This window comes from Sebastes fasciatus, chromosome 8 (genome assembly GCF_043250625.1).
Source record: "Sebastes fasciatus isolate fSebFas1 chromosome 8, fSebFas1.pri, whole genome shotgun sequence".
NCBI lineage: Eukaryota > Metazoa > Chordata > Actinopteri > Perciformes > Sebastidae > Sebastes > Sebastes fasciatus.
In genome coordinates, this window is record NC_133802.1 from 5366454 (window position 1) to 5387876 (window position 21423).

Genomic DNA, 21423 nt, shown 5'->3' on the forward strand with positions numbered 1-21423 from the left:
CCCACACCAATTCCTATGCTGAAGAATTAGCATTTCTTGGCTGTGATTGTGGCATGGTTATGCATTAACAGCTCAATGCTTTGACACGCTCCCTCTCAGAAGCTGTGCGCTCCGGCTGGGAGGCGCGCTGGAGTGGCCGACACAGGGATTAACAGGAGCGAGGGATATAAAGGCAGCCTTACGAGGACCATGATACCTGTAGAGCACTTATGAACGGAGCCTTGCCTGCAAATGACTGCTTCACAATTTTGTGTCGGTTTCTGCTCCCTTGCGCTGTTTCTCAGAATAAAAGGACTTGTGAAAGGCAGCAGAGCTCCGGCTCCGCTGAGGACTTGCGGAAGCTGTACAATTCCACCTTTGTGAGGTGAGGTATTAATGCTGACAATTTGTCCTTCCTCTTTTCATCTTCAGTAGTTCTTCTCCCCGTCACAGCTCTCGTCGAGCTTATCTGTCTGTGTGCCCTCCTCCACTGACTGTCATCACTGTGACATGATGCTGCTTCGAAACCCTCTGTCAGCCATCGAATGGCTCATTCTGGCTCTTAGCTGTGGATGAGGCAGGGACGTGCTGGCCAGGATGGAGAGATGAGTGAAACTGTGTTAGTGATTTTGATCACTATACTGGTGGCGGTGGAAGTGAGCCCAGAGCACCTGGATGTATTCCTGCCAAAGGGAGATGGAGATATTTCCCCATGGAGAACAGTCCGGTTGACAGGCACAGGGTTGGATGGCTTCTTAACACGAGACCTTCTTTTTATTCAACAATGTCCCTAAAGTGAGAGCTTTGGCTGCACAGAAGAACTGGTTAAGGTGTGTAACATCTGCAGAGGAACCTTCAGGAGCTGGTTCACTGATTGTGGCCAACCAGCGCCATGGCTGACTCTCACTTGTCTGGCTCCATAGGAAGCTACAACAGCACCACCACCAGCGCTTGGAACATCACCGGCAGCGGCCCGTGGTTGCTGGCCTTCATGTTGACTGTCATCATCCTCATGACTGTCTGTGGCAACATGTTGCTTATCGCCGTGGTGTTCGCCCATCGCTCTTTGCGCTGCACCTCAAACTGCTTCCTGGTGTCTCTGTTCCTGTCTGACCTGATGGTGGCCCTGGTGGTCATGCCCCCGGCCATGCTCAACGTCCTGTGCGGGGCCTGGGTGCTGTGGCCGGCCTTTTGCCCCATTTGGCTCTGCTTCGACGTCATGTGCTGCAGCGCGTCCATCCTCAACCTGTGCGTGATCAGCCTGGACCGCTACCTCTTCATCATCTCGCCGCTGCGCTACAAGCAGAGGATGACCCCGCCGCGGGCGTTGCTCCTGGTGGGAGCTGCGTGGGGGTTGGCAGCGTTGGCCTCCTTCCTGCCCATTGAGATGAAATGGCACAGCTTAGGCCATGGGAGTGGACACTCATCGGTTCCTGGGGTCAGCGGTAGTAACATCAGCTCTTACTCTGACACACTGTACCCAGCATCCTACTTTCAGCTGTCGCCATCAGGAGGCCTTTCCTTCCAGTGCCGCCTGCGGGTCACCCTGCCCTTTGCCCTGGTGGCGTCTGTGCTCACTTTCTTTTTGCCCTCCAGTGCCATTTGCTTCACTTACTGTCGGATCCTCCTGGCGGCGCGGAGGCAGGCGAAGAGGGTTGCAGCACTGAGCCACCCGCCGCACCCACATCCCTCTCTGGGGGAACCTTCCAGGCCTCCGTCACCTGGGGTTGCAGCAGGGCAAGCTCACCAGGACGGAGATGACTGCAGTCACCAGGAACCGCCTGTGTCACAAAATGTACCGGTAAGGTAGAGAGACCAAACAGTACAACAAAGCAGCCAGGGCAGATATATAGTGAATAAAACACTCAACAACCTCTGAGAGAAAGCCAAACTGAAATGCCTGATAAATAATCAGCAGTGATGCTAAAATAGTAGACTGGCCTTTAAGTTGAGCGGACCGTAATGAGAGTAGGAGTTGAAAAGGTTGATTCTGTGAGTGGAGCAGGTGGCACAAAGATAATAACCAACAGATGTCCATCTAGAGTTCTCAAACTTGTCTTTTCCTTGACATTTTGAAGGTTTTATATAATACTTATTATTATGCTATTCCCTTAAAATGACAATTGTACTGTTGAAATCCACTCCTAAGTTCAATATCATCTAAGTGCAGCACTTATAAACCTGGAGATGTTAATTTTATGATTATGCATGCTTCAAGCGTAAAAAACCTACAAGAACACTGTTTCAAAGTGTTTTTTGACAGTCGAATTTGCATTTTCTTTTTTTACCTCTCCGCGACCTGAGTGTACACCCTCTTGACTGTACTGATGTGCTCAATTATATAAAAAAAATACCTTGGATTTGACCTGATTTGGAAGTATATCTGAAAGTATGTCTGACTCGGCCCAAACTGTTTTAATGTTTCATGAAGACTACTTTGTGTTCAACATCGTGGAGGTTTACAGTCTATCCAATGAGGCTATTTAGTATGAAATCATTCTGTCGTCATGGCAAATATCTAAACTGTAGTCATCATTATCAATCTAAAATCTATAATAATGCTGCAGCTAGTATATGATGTAGAGCTGAAAAATGTTTTGCTCTTCATTTATGAAAGGAAAGCAGAGATCAGTTGAAAGGGAAGATGTGTTAACCCTGCCCCCGAAATGTTAGAGAGACAAGTACAGACAGTGTCAGATGTGCTGCCCCCGTCTGCAAGGATCACAGCCTCACAGTCTGTCACTTTTGCCTGCAGTAAAACCACACACACACACACACACACACACACACACACACACACACACACCAGAACAGTCAGTTCTCAAAAAACTCAGGTGAATTTTAACCCCTTAACACACCATCAGAAGCAAATGTTTTGTCGACCTTCCGCTCACATAGAATGGAAGAGAACGGGAGGCGAATGTTAATTTTGTGCATGTTTGACCGTACCTTAATGTTCAAACCTTTTATAGCTGCACCATTCCATCAAATGGAAATATGTCTTGTGCATAATTTTATACACATTTCCCCCAAAATTAGGCTACGCCTGATATTTTGGGGAATTTTACGATCTCCACTAAAATGTTTAATTTCATTTTGTGGGTTTCAGCAGCTGTTTGGCTGGATAAATATTGTAATGACTGGCCCACCGGTGAATGAAGTTTAAGGTATTTATAGCATAGCCTCATTTTTAACCATATATATTTTGTAGGAATGGAAAAGATAAATAATCAAGAATCAAATATTTGCATTTGATCAAAATTTTAAAGGAATAGTTTTGGGAATGTGCTTCCTTGCCGAGAGTTAGTTGAGAAGATTGACAAAGAACGTATATTGCAGAAGCAGAGAGACGAAATTCTGGTGTTTTTCTTTACAACAGCCGCTGCCACCATTGTGGACTGAAAATGTTTATTATATTTATAATATTTAATTGTTCAACACGGGCCATTTCGGTAGAATATGACAATAGAATATAAATATTTTTTTAGTTTTTAAGTTTCACTTTTGTTTTTACTTTTAGATGGACGTTTTACTGGCGTCCGGTGGTCGCTTTCGGTCCAAAATGGCGGAAGCATAGCTTCGCTGCTGGGCGCTGATGTTACAATGGAACGACCAATTGGCTTTCACTTCTTGGCAATATACGTTCTTTGTTTATACTTAGCGTACGTACATGAGAGTGGTATTGATCTTCATATCTAACTCTAAGCAAGAAAGCAAATACCGTAAGGGCATTTCCTAAAATGCGTGACAAATTTAGTTTATTAACTTGGTAAGCTTCAAGCTAACCACTAACTAAATACATAAAGGAAGCCAAAATGAATTAAAATAATGTAATTTGCTTGGCAAAGAGGGAAGCTTTTCCAAAATACTAACATAGGCAAGGGAGACTTGCATTGTATATTTCTATATAATTAGGATTAACCCTTTCTGTTGTTCTCTACTGTCCACAGCCGTCAGTGACCAGTGAGCGTCGTCTGGCTCACAGGCAGGGTCGGAGGGCACTGAAGGCCAGTCTGACACTGGGAGTCCTCCTGGGACTCTTCTTCAGTGCTTGGCTCCCCTTTTTCATCACCAACATGGCTCAGGTCAGTACAGGGACCAGACACTGACTCTACCACAGATGTGAAAATGAAAAACATACAGGTAACATGACCTATTAGCGTCCATCTCATACAGTACGTCAAACAAATCTTGGATGTGAGATGCATGATCAGATGAGCTGGAGGAAAGGGGCGAATAGCTTCAATGTATCCAGGTTGCCTTCACCTGTGTGCACAGGCGAGTGTCCCTTTACATGGTGTCCCACCATTTAACAAATCTGAGGTTGTTTGTCTTTTTTTCTGGAATAGATCTCCTATTCCAGATATCTGAGTCACTCAGTTTTCTCACAAATTCTTATATGTGTGGTGGGCACCAACACAGTGTGAAATAAATGCAAAAGAAAGAAAGAAGAAAGGGGAAAAAAACACTTGGATACCAATCTATTTTTGTATTGGCCAGCCTTGGCGTCACAGCCTTGCCAAGCTATCCAACGAGGAAATAGATTGGCATTTCAGCTTCGTGCGGCTGACTCATACCAAAACCCAGAAAACAACACACCACAATGCCATTTATAATTGCTATTCTGTTTAAGTTGCAGATTTTGGTTTGATTTGACTGAGCACACACTCATTAGTCAGCGAACAAACATTGGCGGCCACGGAAGAACCTCGGCGAGAGTAAATGAATGTCGAAAAACAGCTTAATCTAAATTGGTAATGACACTTGTCCTGTTTTTCAAGCTTTCAATGATCCAGTCATTTTGATTTCCCATCTGTGCCCTCTCGCCTCTCCCCTGCATAACATCGAGCACAGAGACTTGACTGTGTCTGCGCTCTCCTTCCTTTTCACACTCAATGTGGTGTGTGAAACGCACCCCTCCTTTCTGTCCTATTCCCACCGCCTCCCTGTCTCATCTTCATAGTATTGGAAGCTCTCCTCTAACAGCTGTCTCCTCCTTCACTGTCCTTCTCTAAACCTAGTGGTTATGTTCAAGATCAGTGTTTTTAACAGCCAGACGCAAATGTCTTTACAAGTTCCACTCAGGGAAAATTAGATGTCCAATAAGTGAAAAGCGTGATGGACAGCTGTAGTGAGCAGCATCTTATTCTTTTTTTGATGGTTTCAGATTCATCTATTCCAAATTCATAGGGACCCTAAAGGCACAGAGAGAGTAAATAAATAAATATAAATAAATACATGTTGAATAAATAAGTAAAGATTAGATTATATTTAATATTTTGTTTGTATTTATTTATCTACTTATTTCTGCATTTATTTATTTATTTGTTTATTTATTTCAGAGCTGCCTGTCCCATAAATTACCTTGTTTTTGGATGATTCCAGGGACACAGAAAGTAAATAGACTGGAAAAAAAATATATGCAATAAATTATAGATAGATAAATGTGTACAATTAGCTAAAGATAAATCAACATGTTTCCAAAAAGCATATATCAATGAGTGGTCCAAAAAATAAACTTTTTGTTGTATTTAATTTATTTATTTATGTATTTATTTTTATTATATATTATATTATAATATATATATTATTTTGAGTTTTACCATAATTAAACCTCTGTTTTTGATGGAATAAATAAATAAATGTGAATTATAAATTTAGAATAAATAAATATACATTTAGCTAAAAAGGATAAATATGGACAATAAATGAATAAATTGATTTTCTATACCTTATTTCAACTCATAAAACATTTGCAAAACCGATGTTTTGAATATTAGAATTTGTGCATTGTTAACATCTATTTTTATTTAATCCTAGTTTGCAGTCTTCTACTTCCTTTAATGTCTTTGCTAATTGGTGAAAAGATTTTTATTATAAATAATACAATTTTAAAAGATATTTATATATTCCTTTATTTCCTGATTTATTACTATATTTATTTATTTATACGTTTTACCATAAATTAACCTCTGTTTTTTGAGGGAAGTAAATAAATAAATGTGCAATATAAATTTAGAATAAATAAATATACCGTTAGCCAAAAATGATAAATAAATACATGAATGGACAATAAATGAATAAAACATTTGAGCATTGTTCAAATCCATTTTTTTATATTTTAGTTTGCAGTATTTTACTTCCTTTACTATCTTTGCCAATTGGCAAAAATATTTTTATTATAAATAATATATATTTTTTAATATATATAAATATATTTATTCATTTATTTAATTTTGCATTTATTTTTTCCTCATTTATTTCAGATTTTTTCTGTTCCCATTTTTTCTGTTTCTTCTGATGCTTTAATGCCTGTGATACTCTCCACCATCTTCATTCAGGCAGTGTGTGAGTGCGTTCCCCATGCGCTCTTCGACGCCATCACCTGGCTGGGCTACTGCAACAGCACCATGAACCCCATCATCTACCCGCTGTTCATGAGAGACTTCAAGCGAGCTCTGGGGAAGCTTTTGCCCTGCTGTTCCTCGCAGTCCCCCAGAAGACCCTCACCGGCGCTCTCCCTCTCTCTCCGCAACTCAGGAGAGCCCAACATTGCCAGCAGAACCCCCTCTCCGCTGGCCTCTGACCCCACGCACCCCCCTGCCACCGCCACCGATGCCGTCAACCTGCTGGATGCCGAGCATGCTGGCATCGAGCTGCCTCTGCTGCTGCCCAACCAGGTCGACACCCTGGATTGAATAGCAATTATGGAAATGCTAACATGTTATGTCAGGGTTTATGGTGATTCAGGACAAGCATCGAGACTCATAGCAATTCTTGATTTACTCACTGTGAGTTAACAGTTAGAGGCCTAAGAAAAATGATTTGAAAAAAGAATCAACATTTTTTTATTGTCACAGAAAAATGTCTCTCCACTTATCTTGAATTGTGCATTTCTTTCCAATTATGAAATATGGTTGAAGAACCCGATATAGGTGCATTACCGAAACAAAAAAAATCTCCAGTATTATCAGTGCCAGTAAACAATGTAACTAAACCCTGAAACTTGATGGTAAGCAGCGCTTCACATTGAAATGGGTGGAATAGAGAAAAGAAAGGCCTTGAAGACAACACATTCACTGAATTACCCCCGGCCTTATGGAAATTAAATGACTGTGATAATATCCATAGCAACCAGGCCAACGGATGAAAACTAGAAGGACAAGAGGAACAGAGATATCACCTATTTTGTAGCATCCTCTAAAACCTGCAAATTAATACTTACAGGTATCTGATCTCACAGTGGGTTTAGAAAATAAATTATGACACTATTTACAGTTTGTAAAAAAAAATTACTTAATTTACAAAATTCTAAATTGTTCTTAAATTATTACATTAGTCTAAAAACGACATTTCATGGCCAGTTAATTCAGGGGCTTTTCACTTGAGGCAGCCATGTGTGCAGTGACTCTTTTGTCGTCTCTGGCATGTCAGTGTGTCGAGAATGGAATGAAGATTTTCTCCAACAAAGCTTTGATGCTGAAAAAGACTTGAGAAGAGGAGATTTTTACAGGGAAGCAGCCGGTCCAGTAACATGCTCTTTACAAGTTTGGCTGCCTTTGTTTGTGTGTGTGCTCCGTATTCCAGCGTGTGTCTTCCCAGCTCCATGATACGTGTTCGTTGTCAGGGTCGGCCTCCTCTGCGCCGTCACACGGGGCGTTAACAGCAGATGCCGTGTCCTCGTTAGTCGCATTCTCCTCAGAAGTAAGTGGTGAATTGTTCCTGTCTGATTCTGTGTCATTTAATGAGTCCAGCAGGTCTGAAATATCAGGGATATCCCAGCCGTCACCCACCTCGTCTGTCTCTGCCACCTCTTTCGCGTCTCTTTCACTTTCTCCCGTAATAGTCTCAGCCTCCTCAGCTTGGTTTTGTGTCTCAGTCACTTGTTGCTCATGGGGGGTTTGGTCAGGGATGTCCACTGTCCCTGTTGTAATAATTACAGGCTGAGGAAGATCAAAGTAGGCTCCTTGGACTTCTTTGGTGGGAACTCCTACTGCCACCAAGATGGTGTCCATCTGCCGCATGTAGTCCAAGTGACCTTTCACCTGGGAAGCAGAAACATGCTTTTTACTGTCTCTGACTAAAAAGGACACACATGGAGAGGCAAAGCCTTCGTGTGGACCACCACGGGACCTTATTTCGGAAAAAATATGTACAGTAGTCAACAGGGAGAGACTTTTTTTTATTATTCCGTTTGCATTGCGCCATGAATCACACATATAATGTTTGTCAATTTAAAAGATAATTTTGCAAGTTGAGAAAGTCGTAGTTTGTTGTAAAACTGTGGAAGTATCAGACTGTGAAAATACAATATTAGAAAGACTACACACCCAAAATTTGTTGTGTAAGTGACCCTCTCTGAAGCTACGATGCAAGGTGTGTTTCGTACTGGGATTGTACTCACACCAGCAACGGGTCTGATCGTTCTCTCTCTTCCCGGCTGATAAAAAGACCAGGAGTCACTGGATACATGCGTGGAACATAGCTAAATTAGCTACCGCTAGCTAGTGTTGGTGACGTATAATGTGCGAGACAAGTACACTGAGCAACTTCACACAAAACTAAATGATACTACCACAAACTGTGACTTTCTTGACTTGTAAAATGATCTTTTAAATGGACAAACATCATATGTGTGATTCATGGCGCAATTCAAACGGGATAAAAAAAAAAATGTATGTCTCTCGCCGTTGACTACCGTATATAACTTTTTCGAAATATGGGACCACCGGAAGGGGCGGGACTTCGCCTCTATTCCTTTGTAAATTACAGTGTATCATGTCAGTTTTCTTATTCCTCACATTACATGAGCAGGTATATAGTGTACGGTGCTTCATACATGTCGAGTATCTCTTTCCTGTCTCTTTTTTAAATGTTCAGTTAAGTGATATGTGAAATCTCTGATGCTCTACCTAGTTTTGTAAAGCATCGACTAGTTTTGTTGAACCAGATGTTGTCCACATGTTGACGTTTCATGTGGAATCATGTTGATTTACAGGGTGGCAGAAAGGCGTTGCTGCAAACTGAAACAGACCAGCAGGGGCCTTATTTCTTTCTCTTTTCATTTTTATTTAAGCAATACAATTGTCTCTTTTAAAGTGCGAATAAAATTCTGTATTTAATAACATTGCATCAATTAGTCAAGGACCCATTTTATGACTTCACAGACTCTGTTCTAACAAACAAAAGTGACATTTTTTATCCTTGAAAAGTGTCAATGTGAGGCGACAGCTGCATGTGTTTTTTTCCGAAGGTGAAAACCTTGAGACGATGAATAAGCTTCAGCTCATGTGTACTTGAAAAACTATTCATTAAACTAACTTTAAATATAAGTTCTGACTCACCACGGAGGAAAGATCCACATTGATTATACGCCGATCCTTGATGTTGATTGGCTGTAGCCCAGCAACAGACAGCTGTGCAGCTGAACTACGGTACAAGAACCCCAGCAGCCAGTCCCCTCTGACGGGCAGATAGTTCAGACAGAACAGTCAGTTATTCATGAAATATTAAATCACAAATCCTGCTGTAAAGGCCGTAGTTTCTGAATCCAAAACATTGGACCTCAAACATACAATGACTAAACAGGGGGCCTCATGCAAGAACCACTCGAACAGATTCGTTCTTAAGTGGCTTGTACGAGTGATTTAGGAGAACTTTACGCATTCACCAATTTTCTCGTATTTTGAATTTTCTCTTAGGAACGAACACAGTTTACGAGTTGTCCAGACCTGTCGTAGGAGCCATGTGCTGTTATCCAAACCGATGTTTTTTGCTCATGGATTGTATATTTCATTACAAATAATGAAAAAAATAATAATAAAAAAAAACAATCCTATATATATAAAATTATGTTGACATTATCCTGTTTGACTCTGCAATTGCAATTATAATATAATTATAAATGTATTCCTTAACTTAAAGCAGCGGTAGGCAGAATGTTTTTGGCATCATTGGGCAAAAATTCCATAATAACCTTTCAGCATATTGTAATTCAAGTGTTCTGAGAGAAAACTAGACTTCTGCACCTCCTCATGGCTCTGTTTTCAGGCTTTAGAAAATCTAGCACGTGACTGGAGACTTTAGCCAATCACAGGTCATTTCAGAGAGAGAGAGAGCGTTCCTATTGAGCGTTCATTCAACGGAGGCAGCTGTCAATCACTTGTGAACTCCGATCATGCAGCGCTGATGAAATATAAATCAATATTCTGTTACTGTAATGCCTATTTCTCACATAAAATGTTTTCAGAAACATCTTGTAGTGTACTGTTTAGCTGTAAAATGAGAAAGTTTGCTCCTGTTGGTGGGCGGTGCTTGGTATTTCCTCAACTGATCTCAACATGGCTGCCAAACTTTCTTTTGACCGTTTGATCGGAGTTTGCGAGTGATTGACAGCTGCTCAGAGACGACAAGGCTCCAGCTCGGCTCTGATTGGTTGTTTTCCTCGGTCTGTAAAATCTTTCAGATGCCATTAGGAGCACCAGAGGACACAGAGACACATGACATTTTTCAGATTACCTGTCTCATGCACTACTGTCAGGATATAGTGACTGTTTTATAAAAATAACTTTCTTTAAATCATATTTGCTCCGATTCTACCTACTGCTGCTTTAAATTGGCCATTGATGCTATTGTACAACACTACAATATCAATATGAACATCTCAAACTGCAAAAACGACTTAAATTCCACACTAACTGAAGGTTATTATATATATATATAGATATATATATCTATATATATATATATATATTTGTCTCTGTATATAATAAGGTCAACAGGAAGTGTTACCAGGCATGTCACAGCTTCTTTTGGATGCGTGTAAGGCTCTTGGAAGAGAGCGTGTCTTTAGAAAGCGTGCTGATATACAGACGTAGGCAAAGTTGTTGGTAACGTTCCGTGAAAGAGAGAAAAACCCACAATGGTCACTGAAATAACTTGAAACTGACAAAAGTAATAATAAATAAAAATTTACTGAAAATGAACTAATGAAAATCAGCTGTTGCTTTTGAATTGTGGTTCAACAGAATCATTTTAAAAAACAAACTAATGAAACTGGCCTAGACAAAAATGATGGTACCCCTAGAAAAGATGTAAAATAATGTGACCATAGGGACATATTAAACTAAGGTGTGTCCTGTAATTAGCATCACAGGTGTCTTCAAACTTGTAATCAGTCAGTCTGCCTATTTAAAGGGTGAAAAGTAGTCACTGTGCTGTTTGGCATCATGGTGTGTACCACACTGAACATGGACCACAGAAAGCTAAGGAGAGAGTTGTCTCAGGAGATCAGAAAGAACATTATAGACCTTCATGTTAAAGGTAAAGGCTATAAGACCATCTCCAAGCAGCTTGATGTTCCTGTGACTACAGCTGCACATATTATTCAGAAGTTTAAGGTCCATGGGACTGTAGCCAACCTCCCTGGACGTGGCCGCAAGAGGAAAATTGATGACATATTGAAGAGACGGATAATACGAATGGTAACCAAAGAGCCCAGAACAACTTCCAAAGAGATTAGAGGTGAACTCCAAGGTCAAGGTACATCAGTGTCAGATCGCACCATCCGTCACTGTTTGAGCCAAAGTGGACTTAATGGAAGACAACCGAGGAGGACACCAAATCATAAAAAAGCGAGACTGGAATTTTCCAAAATGCATATTGACAAGCCACAAAGCTTCTGGGAGAATGTCCTTTGGACAGATGAGACAAAACTGGAGCTTTTTGGCAAGTCACATCAGCTCTATGTTCACAGACGAAGAGATGAAGCATCCAAAGAAAAGAACACTGTACCTAATGTGAAACATGGAGGAGGCTCGGTTATGTTATGGGGCTGCTTTGTTGCATCTGGCACAGGGTGTCTTGAATCTGTGCAGGGTGCAATGAAATCTCAAGACTATCAAGGCATTCTGGAGCGAAATGTGCTGCCCAGTGTCAGAAAGCTTGGTCTCAGTTGCAGGTCATGGGTCCTCCAACAGGATAATGACCCAAAACACAGCTAAAAACACCCAAGAATGGCTAAGAACTAAACATTGGACTATTCTGAAGTGGCCTTCTATGAGCCCTGATCTAAATCCTATTGAACATCTGTGGAAGGAGCTGAAACATGCAGTCTGGAGAAGGCACCCTTCAAACCTGAGACAGCTGGAGCAGTTTGCTCACGAGGAGTGGGCCAACATACCTGTCAACAGGTGCAGAAGTCTCATTGAGAGTTACAGAAATCACTTGATTGCAGTGATTGCCTCAAAAGGTTGTGCAACAAAATATTAAGTTAATGTTACCATCATTTTTGTCTAGGCCAGTTTCATTAGTTTGTTTTTTTAAATGATTCTGCTGAACCATAATTCAAAAACAATATCTGATTTTCATTAGTTAATTTTCAGTGAATTTTTATTTATTATTACTTTTGTCAGTTTCAAGTTATTTCAGTGACCATTGTGGGTTTTTCTCTTAACGGAACGTTACCAACAACTTTGCCTACGTCTGTATTGGCAGAGACGGATGAATGGGGCAAGACGCGTAGCCTTATATTGTATCAATGGAGTGTTAATTATGCTTATTTACAATTCTCATTTACGCACAGGTGGCATTCATCATGTTTACGAAGGTTTACACGGTTATCTGAAGTTAGAAGCGTTTCCTGAAACTGCGGTACAAAATAATTAAGAGAAAGTTAAGATAAGAATACAAAAATGTTCTTGCATGAGGCCCAATGAGTATATACGGTATATATACAATATATATACATATGAGTATGTAGACATTTCACTCCATGCGTCATGACGGAAAGAGCTGTGTTAGATTACCTGCAGTAGCCGTTGACTATTTTTCCAGCCACTACCTTGGCCATCCTCTCCCAGGCCTTTTCAGAGCCGTCCACAGGGGCCCCCAAGAGGACTACATCCTCCACCACTCCTTCACTACCTGAGGAATCACAACAACAACATGGGACTCAACTAGTTTGTCAGAACAATGTAAAAAAAAAAAATATATATATATATATAGAAGATGAGAAACTGAATTTGGTTAATTGCGGTTCAATTACACAAAGTATAATCTCTATAAACAGATTCTGCATTCACATGTAGAATCTGTAGGCAACGGCACAAGGTTTTGGTATCGGAAGCGTTCTGGTTTCAGATTGTAGTCCTAGTAGTATTGACCAATCATGTTTGAGCGGGCTTTGGTTGAATGCAGGTAAACAGTCCGGGTGGAGAGCAAAAAAAGTGGAGGAATGCATCGGCCGAAATGCAATCTCAGAACCCACCAGCTGTCGTCTGACGATGATTTAGCTTTTTATTGGTTTGAAATTAGCTTGTACAGTAAACTTGTGAAACAATCCGGTCGTACACGTTGTCTCTCAACTCCAGTCTTGTGTCTCAAGTTGCTAATCGGACTTTATACAATGAGCAGTGCACAGAAAAGGTAGTCCTGGCCCGGATATCCGCTGGCTAAACCAGAACCCATGAAATATAGCTTATTTTTTTATTTTTTTTATAAACTTTATTTTAAATCTGTTAACAATACAATAAACAAAACAATAAATAGGTAAATACATATAAAGAAAAGGAAGGGAACATAAATAAAAAACATACAATGAAATAAAATAAAGTAACAAAACATGCCAGGGGTCAATATAAATTAATAAATACAATAAATAATAAATAGTAACTTAAGTAAAAACATCCGCTTTACTAGCCTTTTTAGTTTTTTGCTGAAGTAATTGTCCTAATATATAGTTCTATTTCTTTCTTGAAAACATAAGAGTGCCCCAAAAATACAGCCCCCTTGCCTCCAGAGGCTTAGCTGTTGTCAGACCAGAAGCCGATGGGTTCTGAGATTCCACGAGGTATAACCACATTTAAATGCTCATTTTTTAGAGCCGTCATCATAACAATTCTCCTCTGCTTCACCAGGGACTTACTTTTAAAAGTTACGACTGCAACGCAGGGATATCTCACATACAACACAGGCCTACACGTGTACAGATATTTTTTTTAAAATGGATATATTCCTCTACATTTTGTCCTCTCGTCCACACGCAAATGGAGTTTTGGGTCACAAAACAGATATTTTTGCAAAAAAAAAATGCCTTCTAAAAGGTGCAGATTTTTAAAAACTCTGGTTTCTTTGTATCTGTGTGGACATGATGTCCTCCCCTAATTTCGCGCAAAGATGGCAGACTACCGGCTTTTGTAAGCACTGCTCGGACTAATTACTACTTTACATTTGAAAAACGTTCCAGTCACAGGAGGCCAAAGCAGGAACACATTAAACATGTCAAGGCCGAATGATTATTGAATGTGCTTTTGGGCGATTGAAGGCGGGGGTTTGCAGCACTCAGAAGAGCTATGGACAGAAACTTGAATGACCTCCCTTTTGTCATTTATGCATGTAAAGAGACAGTTGATGACAGCAGTGATGAGTCATGCAGTTCGACCAGGAATCACAGCCCCCCCACCAACAATAACTGTTATCCAACTGACTGTAATGAAGCCAAAGGAAACGGAGTAAGAAGGGTGGTCTCACTTGTGGTGACGTAAATATTACAGTGAGTGTTTGGAGTCGTTTTTGCGTTCGTGTGTGAACGGAGATATTTTGTAAAATGAAGGTCGTGTGGACAGATTTTATTTTTAAGCGGAGGGGAAAATATCCGTTTTTAAAAGTGCTTGGAAATGTGAATGTAAATCCAGTTCCAATGAGTAATCAAAATATGGTTTATCCACAGAAAGGTGTTCATACCTTGGTCATTGGCCAGCTCCTGTAGGCAGTAGTAGATAACTCTGGCCCCAAGACTGAAACCTATGAGGCTGACGGGCCGCTTCCCCTTCAAATACAGAAAGAGAAAGAAAATTCTGAAGTAGCTTTCATCTTCCTAGTGTTTACTGAACATCATAGTTCAGGTTAATAAATATAGTATTTTCATTTCAAGTTTTGTTCCAATATTCTAGAAGTCCTTCAAAGAAACAACTAATAGAAACATCATGGTTGAAGTTGAGCAGTTAATAATGTGTACACAAAACTAACCCTAGACTAACTAACTAACTAACTAATCTAGAGCGATGGCTGACACAATACTGTGGTGCATTACGGTGTATTAACAGAGGTTAAGAGGTAGTATGATACCTGCTGTCTGCTTCGCAAAACCTGCGCCAGGTGTTTCCCCACCTCAGCTGAGTGGGTCAGACAAACACACCAGGGGTTGTCGATGACGCTGGCTGCTGCCAGCAAAGACGCAGGCCACGTCAGAGCCGCCACGATGCCTGGACAGTGCGACGGTGTAAAAGACATCAACACAGTACCAAGTGAAAGTTGATACAACAAAGCAAAGAGGCTAGAGAAGATAGTCAGGATCGTTTAACAGTCAATACATCAATGCCACAATAACACCCCATATTGCATGTCCCAACAGAAAATATTTGACCACAAGCACAAACACTCCTGTTATCAAATACAGATCCACAGAATAGACTAAGTGCTTCCTGCATGGCCATCCTCCTACCTGAGAGCACCGTGTACTTGAGCGCCTCCTGGGCCACCATGCTGACCAGACCATCCAACAGAGAGGCCATGGCCGAGCCCAGATCCCTGAGGAAACGGGACTCCCACACCAGGCAGTACTGTTCCCCGCACTCGCCCAGGCTGCCCCACGGGGCCTGGAACGAACCTGGAAGACAGCGCTTGTGTTTTTATATAAGGAAATCACTGAGCAGCACTTGTAAGTGAAGTGTTTTTTAGCTGTGAAAGGGGTACTGAGCTTGTAACAGAGTGTATTTTTAGTGGGGGAAGAGAGCTGCATTGTTTTATGCGAAACTTGAGTGGTTTGTTTGCATAATCTCGGGTGGACACTCTGGTATAGTTTTAGAAAATGATGTGCAGAACTGTTGCCCAGCAATCCCGTCTAAGTTCTTCTCGCTTCCTCTTTGATATTTGTATTCTTCCTCGTTTTTTGCCACCTGACTACTTCAACACCGCTCAAGGCATTTCAAACTTTAAAATGTTCAGCTCATTGAGGACATTACTGTTAGTGTTTGTGTCTTCCATACTTTTCAAAAATATGTTAAGAGGACCTATTATGCTTATTTTCAAGTGCATACTTGTGTTTTGGGTTTCTACTAGAACATGTTTACATGCTTTAATGTTCAAAAATCGCTTTACCTTTCTCATACCGACTGTGCTGCAGCACCTCTTTTCACCCTCTGTCTGAAACTTTCTGTAAAGCTGATTAATAGGGACAACAATTTCTGAAATTGGTCCAGTACTGAGGGAGAGTGCTGTACACAATAGCCACTCATGGGCAGTAATGTAATCATATTAGGGCAATTTGGCACCGTCATTTACATCCACTAAAAGTGCTTTTTGCCACCGACAGGCTGACTGATTGTTATCATAAGTGTCTGACATTATGGAAAGAGTCTCGCTCAAGGAGAAATCTTGCAAAGTGACGTGTTGCCGGAAAACAACAGTGGAAATGCGAGTGTCAGCCATGCAGAGTTTTGTGTTGTAGTTTTGTCTGAGTACAGAAAGCGTAGCTTAGTAAAAGATTTTCAATGTCATGGCTGAATATTGAGATGATTTCAATGTGAGGTCTTTGAATTCGATTACCGCCCGTATTTATTTGAGCCAGACTGTACGGATGAAGAGCTCCTACAAATTGAAGAGCGGACGAGAGCGGGGCAACAGGCAGAGGAGGGTGAACCAGCTGCTGCAAGGCCACGAATCTCGGGAGAATGGTGGTGTTCCTGTGGGTGCTGTGACCCTATGCCCACAGAGAAAGGATGCTGTAGAGTGGGACCTGTTGCTCAGATTTCACAACGAGACTTCTCCTTGAGCCGGATTTGGACACAAAACCAAACAGACCAAATCAAGCGGAAGGTAAGAAAAAGGTTTTATTTCTCTGTACAGGTCCTTTCCATAATGTTGTCAGATACGTATAATAACAATCTGAGCCTGTCAGTGGCAAAAACAAGCACTTTTAGTGAACGTGCAATTGCCCTCGCAGCTTGTTTCGTGGCTGCCGGTAACAGTGTTATCCCTCAATACTGGACCAATTTCAAAAATTGTTGTCCCCCAAAATACCCTAATTACCCTTTAAGAGGCTTAACTTTCATGGCAAAGACAGCTAGTGGAAGGTAGAATGATTTGTTCTGATTTCATCACACACACTGTACATGTCCAGTGTAGTTGTAGGGTTAAATTCAGCTGTTATGTTGCCATGATGTCTGAAGATTAACCTCTAAACACAACTTATCAAAAGCAGGCAGTCCTATCTGGTTATTTCATCCATGAAAATGTAATATACTATGATATATATATTGATATTGCCATGTAAATTTAAATATACATGATAGAGGATTTATCCATATCTACCTCACCTAATCAGTGGAAATTGTAAGTGGTTGTAGTGAGACAGGAGAAGCTGTATTTACTTACTGTATTTACCACCGCAGAGCCAACCTGTCACTGCGATGGTCAGGTGAAGCTGCTTCCCAGATCTCAGTGGCAGGAATTCAAATTCCTCTATCGCCCCGACACGCTTATTCATCTTATAGCCTGGAGAAACAACGAATGGAAATTAAACAACGGTAGTAATCTAGAAGAAGACAAAGTTCAGCTCAAATTCTAAAGATAACTTCTTTCCACACACAATCATGTGTCTTCCAACGCTCTTACCAGTCAATCCAGCTCCTGCTGCTCCAAATAAGGAGGCTATGATTGCAATGCCAGTGGCTGAGCCCAGAGCAGCAGCTCCTCCGGCCCCCAGCACAGCACCGGCCCCTGCTGCCATCAAGGGGGCAGCCAGACCACCTGTTACACCTGGCGAAGGCACAAAGAGTGCAGTCAGTACAGATATCTGTAAGGTGAAGCCTTTTAGAGAAAACTAAAGTATACAGAGGGAAAAATACGACTCTTGGAAGTGTGAGCTGATGCAGTCTTCGTGCATTATTCTGATAGTCCTAACACTCTATGGTGATTTAATTATCAGTTGATTAACTTATCAACTGAAGTTCATATATGTGTCCACATAAGATACTAGATGTTTCAAATGTCCATTTAAAGTTTTCAAAAGCTCTTGAAGCAGGAAAATAATCACCAATCACAGTTCCTCCTCCCACGGTGGCTAGTCCAATGAGGAGGTAGCGTCGTAACTTCCGTCCTCTTTCTCTCCTTAGCCGCCGAGAGGACTCCTCTCTAACGGAAGCAGAGTCACACAGATCATCTGTATCAGTTGGAATATTCATGGATTCTAAAAATGTCAAATGACTCTTCTAAAACAATAAGCTGCTTGTTAATGCCACACAACAACTATCTTTCATGCTATCGTTTTGGATACAAGTGTGAATACCATGCACGGTGTTGTTTAAACAGTCTGACACACACACAGGATTCGGCAAAAAAGTCAAGCTAAGACAGAACATATTATCATTAAGTATGTTAAATTAACTGAGGCACCGTGTAAACATAGCAACGGACTCACAATTGTCTATCATCTATCCAAACACAACTTACTCGCTCTCCTCTCCTCCTTCCCTCAGCCTCTCTCCTAATGTTTCCTCGAACTCCTCCAGCTGCTGTGGAAAGACCCGCAGCAGAAAGCTGACATGACGGATGAGAACCCTCGATCTGGCATCATACTGGCCTGAGTACACGACAGACCATCGAAGTTATAAAGTAGCAATTTATACCAACTTAAAGTAGATCAGTCATTCATTCATCAAAGGAGTCTTACCGTCTTTGACAGAAAAAGACACCAGATCCTGTAATACAAAGTGAAAGCTGGTTATAATTTGTTGGTTTGTAGAAATACAGACACAAGTACATTAGTAAAATACAATTTAATTCACGTTATTAAAAATAAAGCAAAAAGCTTAATTGTTCTGTTAGCATGATCAGTTGTGAAACAGTCCTATTAAACCACAAAATAATAGAACTCAAGTGACACCTGTATGATGGGGGTGGACCCAGAAGCCAGCAGTGGTTCGGCCTCTAAGATGGAGAGGAAGGTGTCGGAGCCTTCGAAGCCCAGGCCCGACAGGAAAGCCCCCATAACCGGCATCACCGACTCATCCAGGTCCAGCCAGCAGACCAGGCCCTGCAGATACTTCTCCCTGAACACACTGAGAAACACGCAACGGCTCATCTCCTCACATCCACAGTTCAGTTAAAGCATTATTCATTTACAGTTTAGTTGAAACTTTAATAATGCACAGATATTATTCACAAGGGGAAGAAGAAAATGCACCTTTCAGAAATGTTTCATTTGTGCAGAAAAATAAATAAATAAAAGGTCAGTCCTCATGATTTCTTGGAGGTTGTAACTGGATACTGCTGCTCACATTTTTTTCAAAATTGAATAACAAATATTTGGAAAATTTCTGGATGTCTGAAGAATTCCTCTTTCTCACCCACTTAAATTTGACCTTGGTGGATCACCACATGCACAACTGCACATGCAAGTCCAAATTTGATTTTGTAGTTTTTATCATTATGGAGAGCCAAGGCCAATTTATCTAGATATATGTAACAAAAACATAATTAAATCAAAGGTGTGTTCAGGACTAGTATCAGGTCTTAATGATAACATTTGTATGAAGACGAATATTTAAAAAAAGAAAAAGAAAATAAACATCCACAGAGCCTTTAGAAAGGTGCCAAATAAAAGTATGGTTTTTTCCTGAAAAAAAAAATATAATGATTGTGAATTAATAATTTAAAAAATGTTGGCCGATCCAAAAAGAATGTTTTGTTTATCTCTGTGGAAGATATCTGACATTTGGCTTCTACTTCTAACGAGGCTTGTGAGCCAATAGTATAATGACGTTGGCATCACACGGTATCTCTGGGTCGTCAGTTAGTGTGGAAAAAATGGATAAATGGCTGAGATTGACAGTAAGTGCCTGGCAACGACTTGTTGTGAAGTAAATGCAATGGCACAGGGGAGGGAGAATGTGACATCTAGTGGCTGAATGTTCTCAGGTGTACCTTTAAATAATATGTTAGGTGGATTTAGGCAAAGGTGGATGGTAGGTTTTTATCTTACCAGAAAAAAATAAGCTCTCTTCAACACAGTGACTACAGTGATATTACTAAGAAGAACAAACACACATAATGTCATGATGACATCATCCTTCATGGCTCTGTTACCTGTTCTCAGGTCCAGTAAACAGCTGGCCCAGAGAGACACCACACAGAGCAGCATAAGCAAACCGACCCTGTTCACTCAGCTGTCTACTGATCCTTGCCTCTGGGCTGGAGTCACGTGGGACATCTGATGTTGTTCCTGCCCCCCCTGGGTCTAAATGGAAAAAACGTAATGATTAACTTCAGGTATCATATTGATTCACATGACAGAAGAAACAGAAAAACAAACTAGTAAAAACCTCAAAATGTATTGCATTTGCATTTGAGGTTACACAGACAACATGTAAGATTATTTTAAATGCTGTTTGGTGGATCACCTGCATGCCGAATTTATCAGAAGACCCCAATGATTGATATGAGGTCTTATGACATATAATATATGTTAATGTCACCTATGAGAAACGTAACTTCCCCAGTTTTTGGTCGTAGTTTGGTGTGACGCTTCTTTCTACTCTTGCAGCTCATTACAGGTAACGGAACTAAACCAGGTTACTGCAGCCTTACTTTGTGCTTCTCATCATGTCTCTGATGAACTGACCTGAATTCAACATGCAGAGGCTGCTAAAGTGTGATCCACATGATTTCTCAGCATTCTTTATAGCTGTAACTTTAAAGCCTGTGTAACTTAAACCAGTGAATCGCAACAACACAACACACTTCCGTTATCTCTGCTGGAAACAGCTGTCTGTATAGTCACCCTGCTGCTTCAGCCAATTAACCAGCTAAAGTTCACTGGTAACTTTTGATAACGTCGTCAATTCAATAACTTACTCTACTGTCGCACTGGGGGAAATAATAAACGTATTGAATGTGTTACCTGGAGTAAACTTGGTGTCCGTGCTTCTCTGTTTCTCTTCCATGTTGTTCACAGATGTCTCAACACTGTACTCTAAACGTTTGCTGCCTTCACGTGTTCCTCCTGAGCTCTGACATCTGACAATTACACGTTAATGTCACTGACTCGTTCACGGTTCAAACAAATTGTGATGGTAATTAATTGGTAAATATTCCCCAAACCACCAATGCAATAAAACATTTCCTGAGGATGTTTTCATCTTCAATATCAACCCGCACAGAGCTTATTTGTGCTGGATTGATAAAATGAAGAGGAGAAATGCATAATGGAAACACGTTTAATGATATGATTAGTATGTTACTTTGAATAACCTCTTGCATATGTAGAATTGTTACCACCCATTAGTAGCACAGCTTCAAAATGCCGCTTTCTGTGTCACAATTAAAACTTTACTGGGTCATTCACACGATTGTTCATATTTTAATGTTAATATTTCCGACTGTCCT

The 21423-nt window shown here is 40.8% G+C and overlaps 2 protein-coding genes across 2 annotated transcripts; one reads left to right on the plus strand and one right to left on the minus strand.

Moving 5' to 3' along the window:
- Nucleotides 1-726: 726 nt before the first annotated feature.
- On the plus strand, nt 727-7101 carry htr6 (5-hydroxytryptamine (serotonin) receptor 6). Its single transcript, XM_074642923.1, has 3 exons — nt 727-1780; nt 3930-4064; nt 6321-7101. Exons 1-3 carry the CDS (start codon nt 872-874, stop codon nt 6675-6677), a joined length of 1401 nt encoding a protein of 466 aa, XP_074499024.1. The 5' UTR covers nt 727-871; the 3' UTR covers nt 6678-7101.
- On the minus strand, nt 6804-21091 carry tmco4 (transmembrane and coiled-coil domains 4). The gene is made up of 14 exons (XM_074642922.1): nt 20939-21091; nt 20125-20275; nt 18923-19097; nt 18710-18737; nt 18490-18619; nt 18074-18171; nt 17653-17796; nt 17413-17532; nt 15482-15646; nt 15106-15242; nt 14722-14806; nt 12786-12903; nt 9324-9441; nt 6804-8024 (listed from the first exon to the last, which is right to left on the minus strand). Exons 1-14 carry the CDS (start codon nt 20979-20981, stop codon nt 7521-7523), a joined length of 2016 nt encoding a protein of 671 aa, XP_074499023.1. The 5' UTR covers nt 20982-21091; the 3' UTR covers nt 6804-7520.
- Nucleotides 21092-21423: the final 332 nt, after the last annotated feature.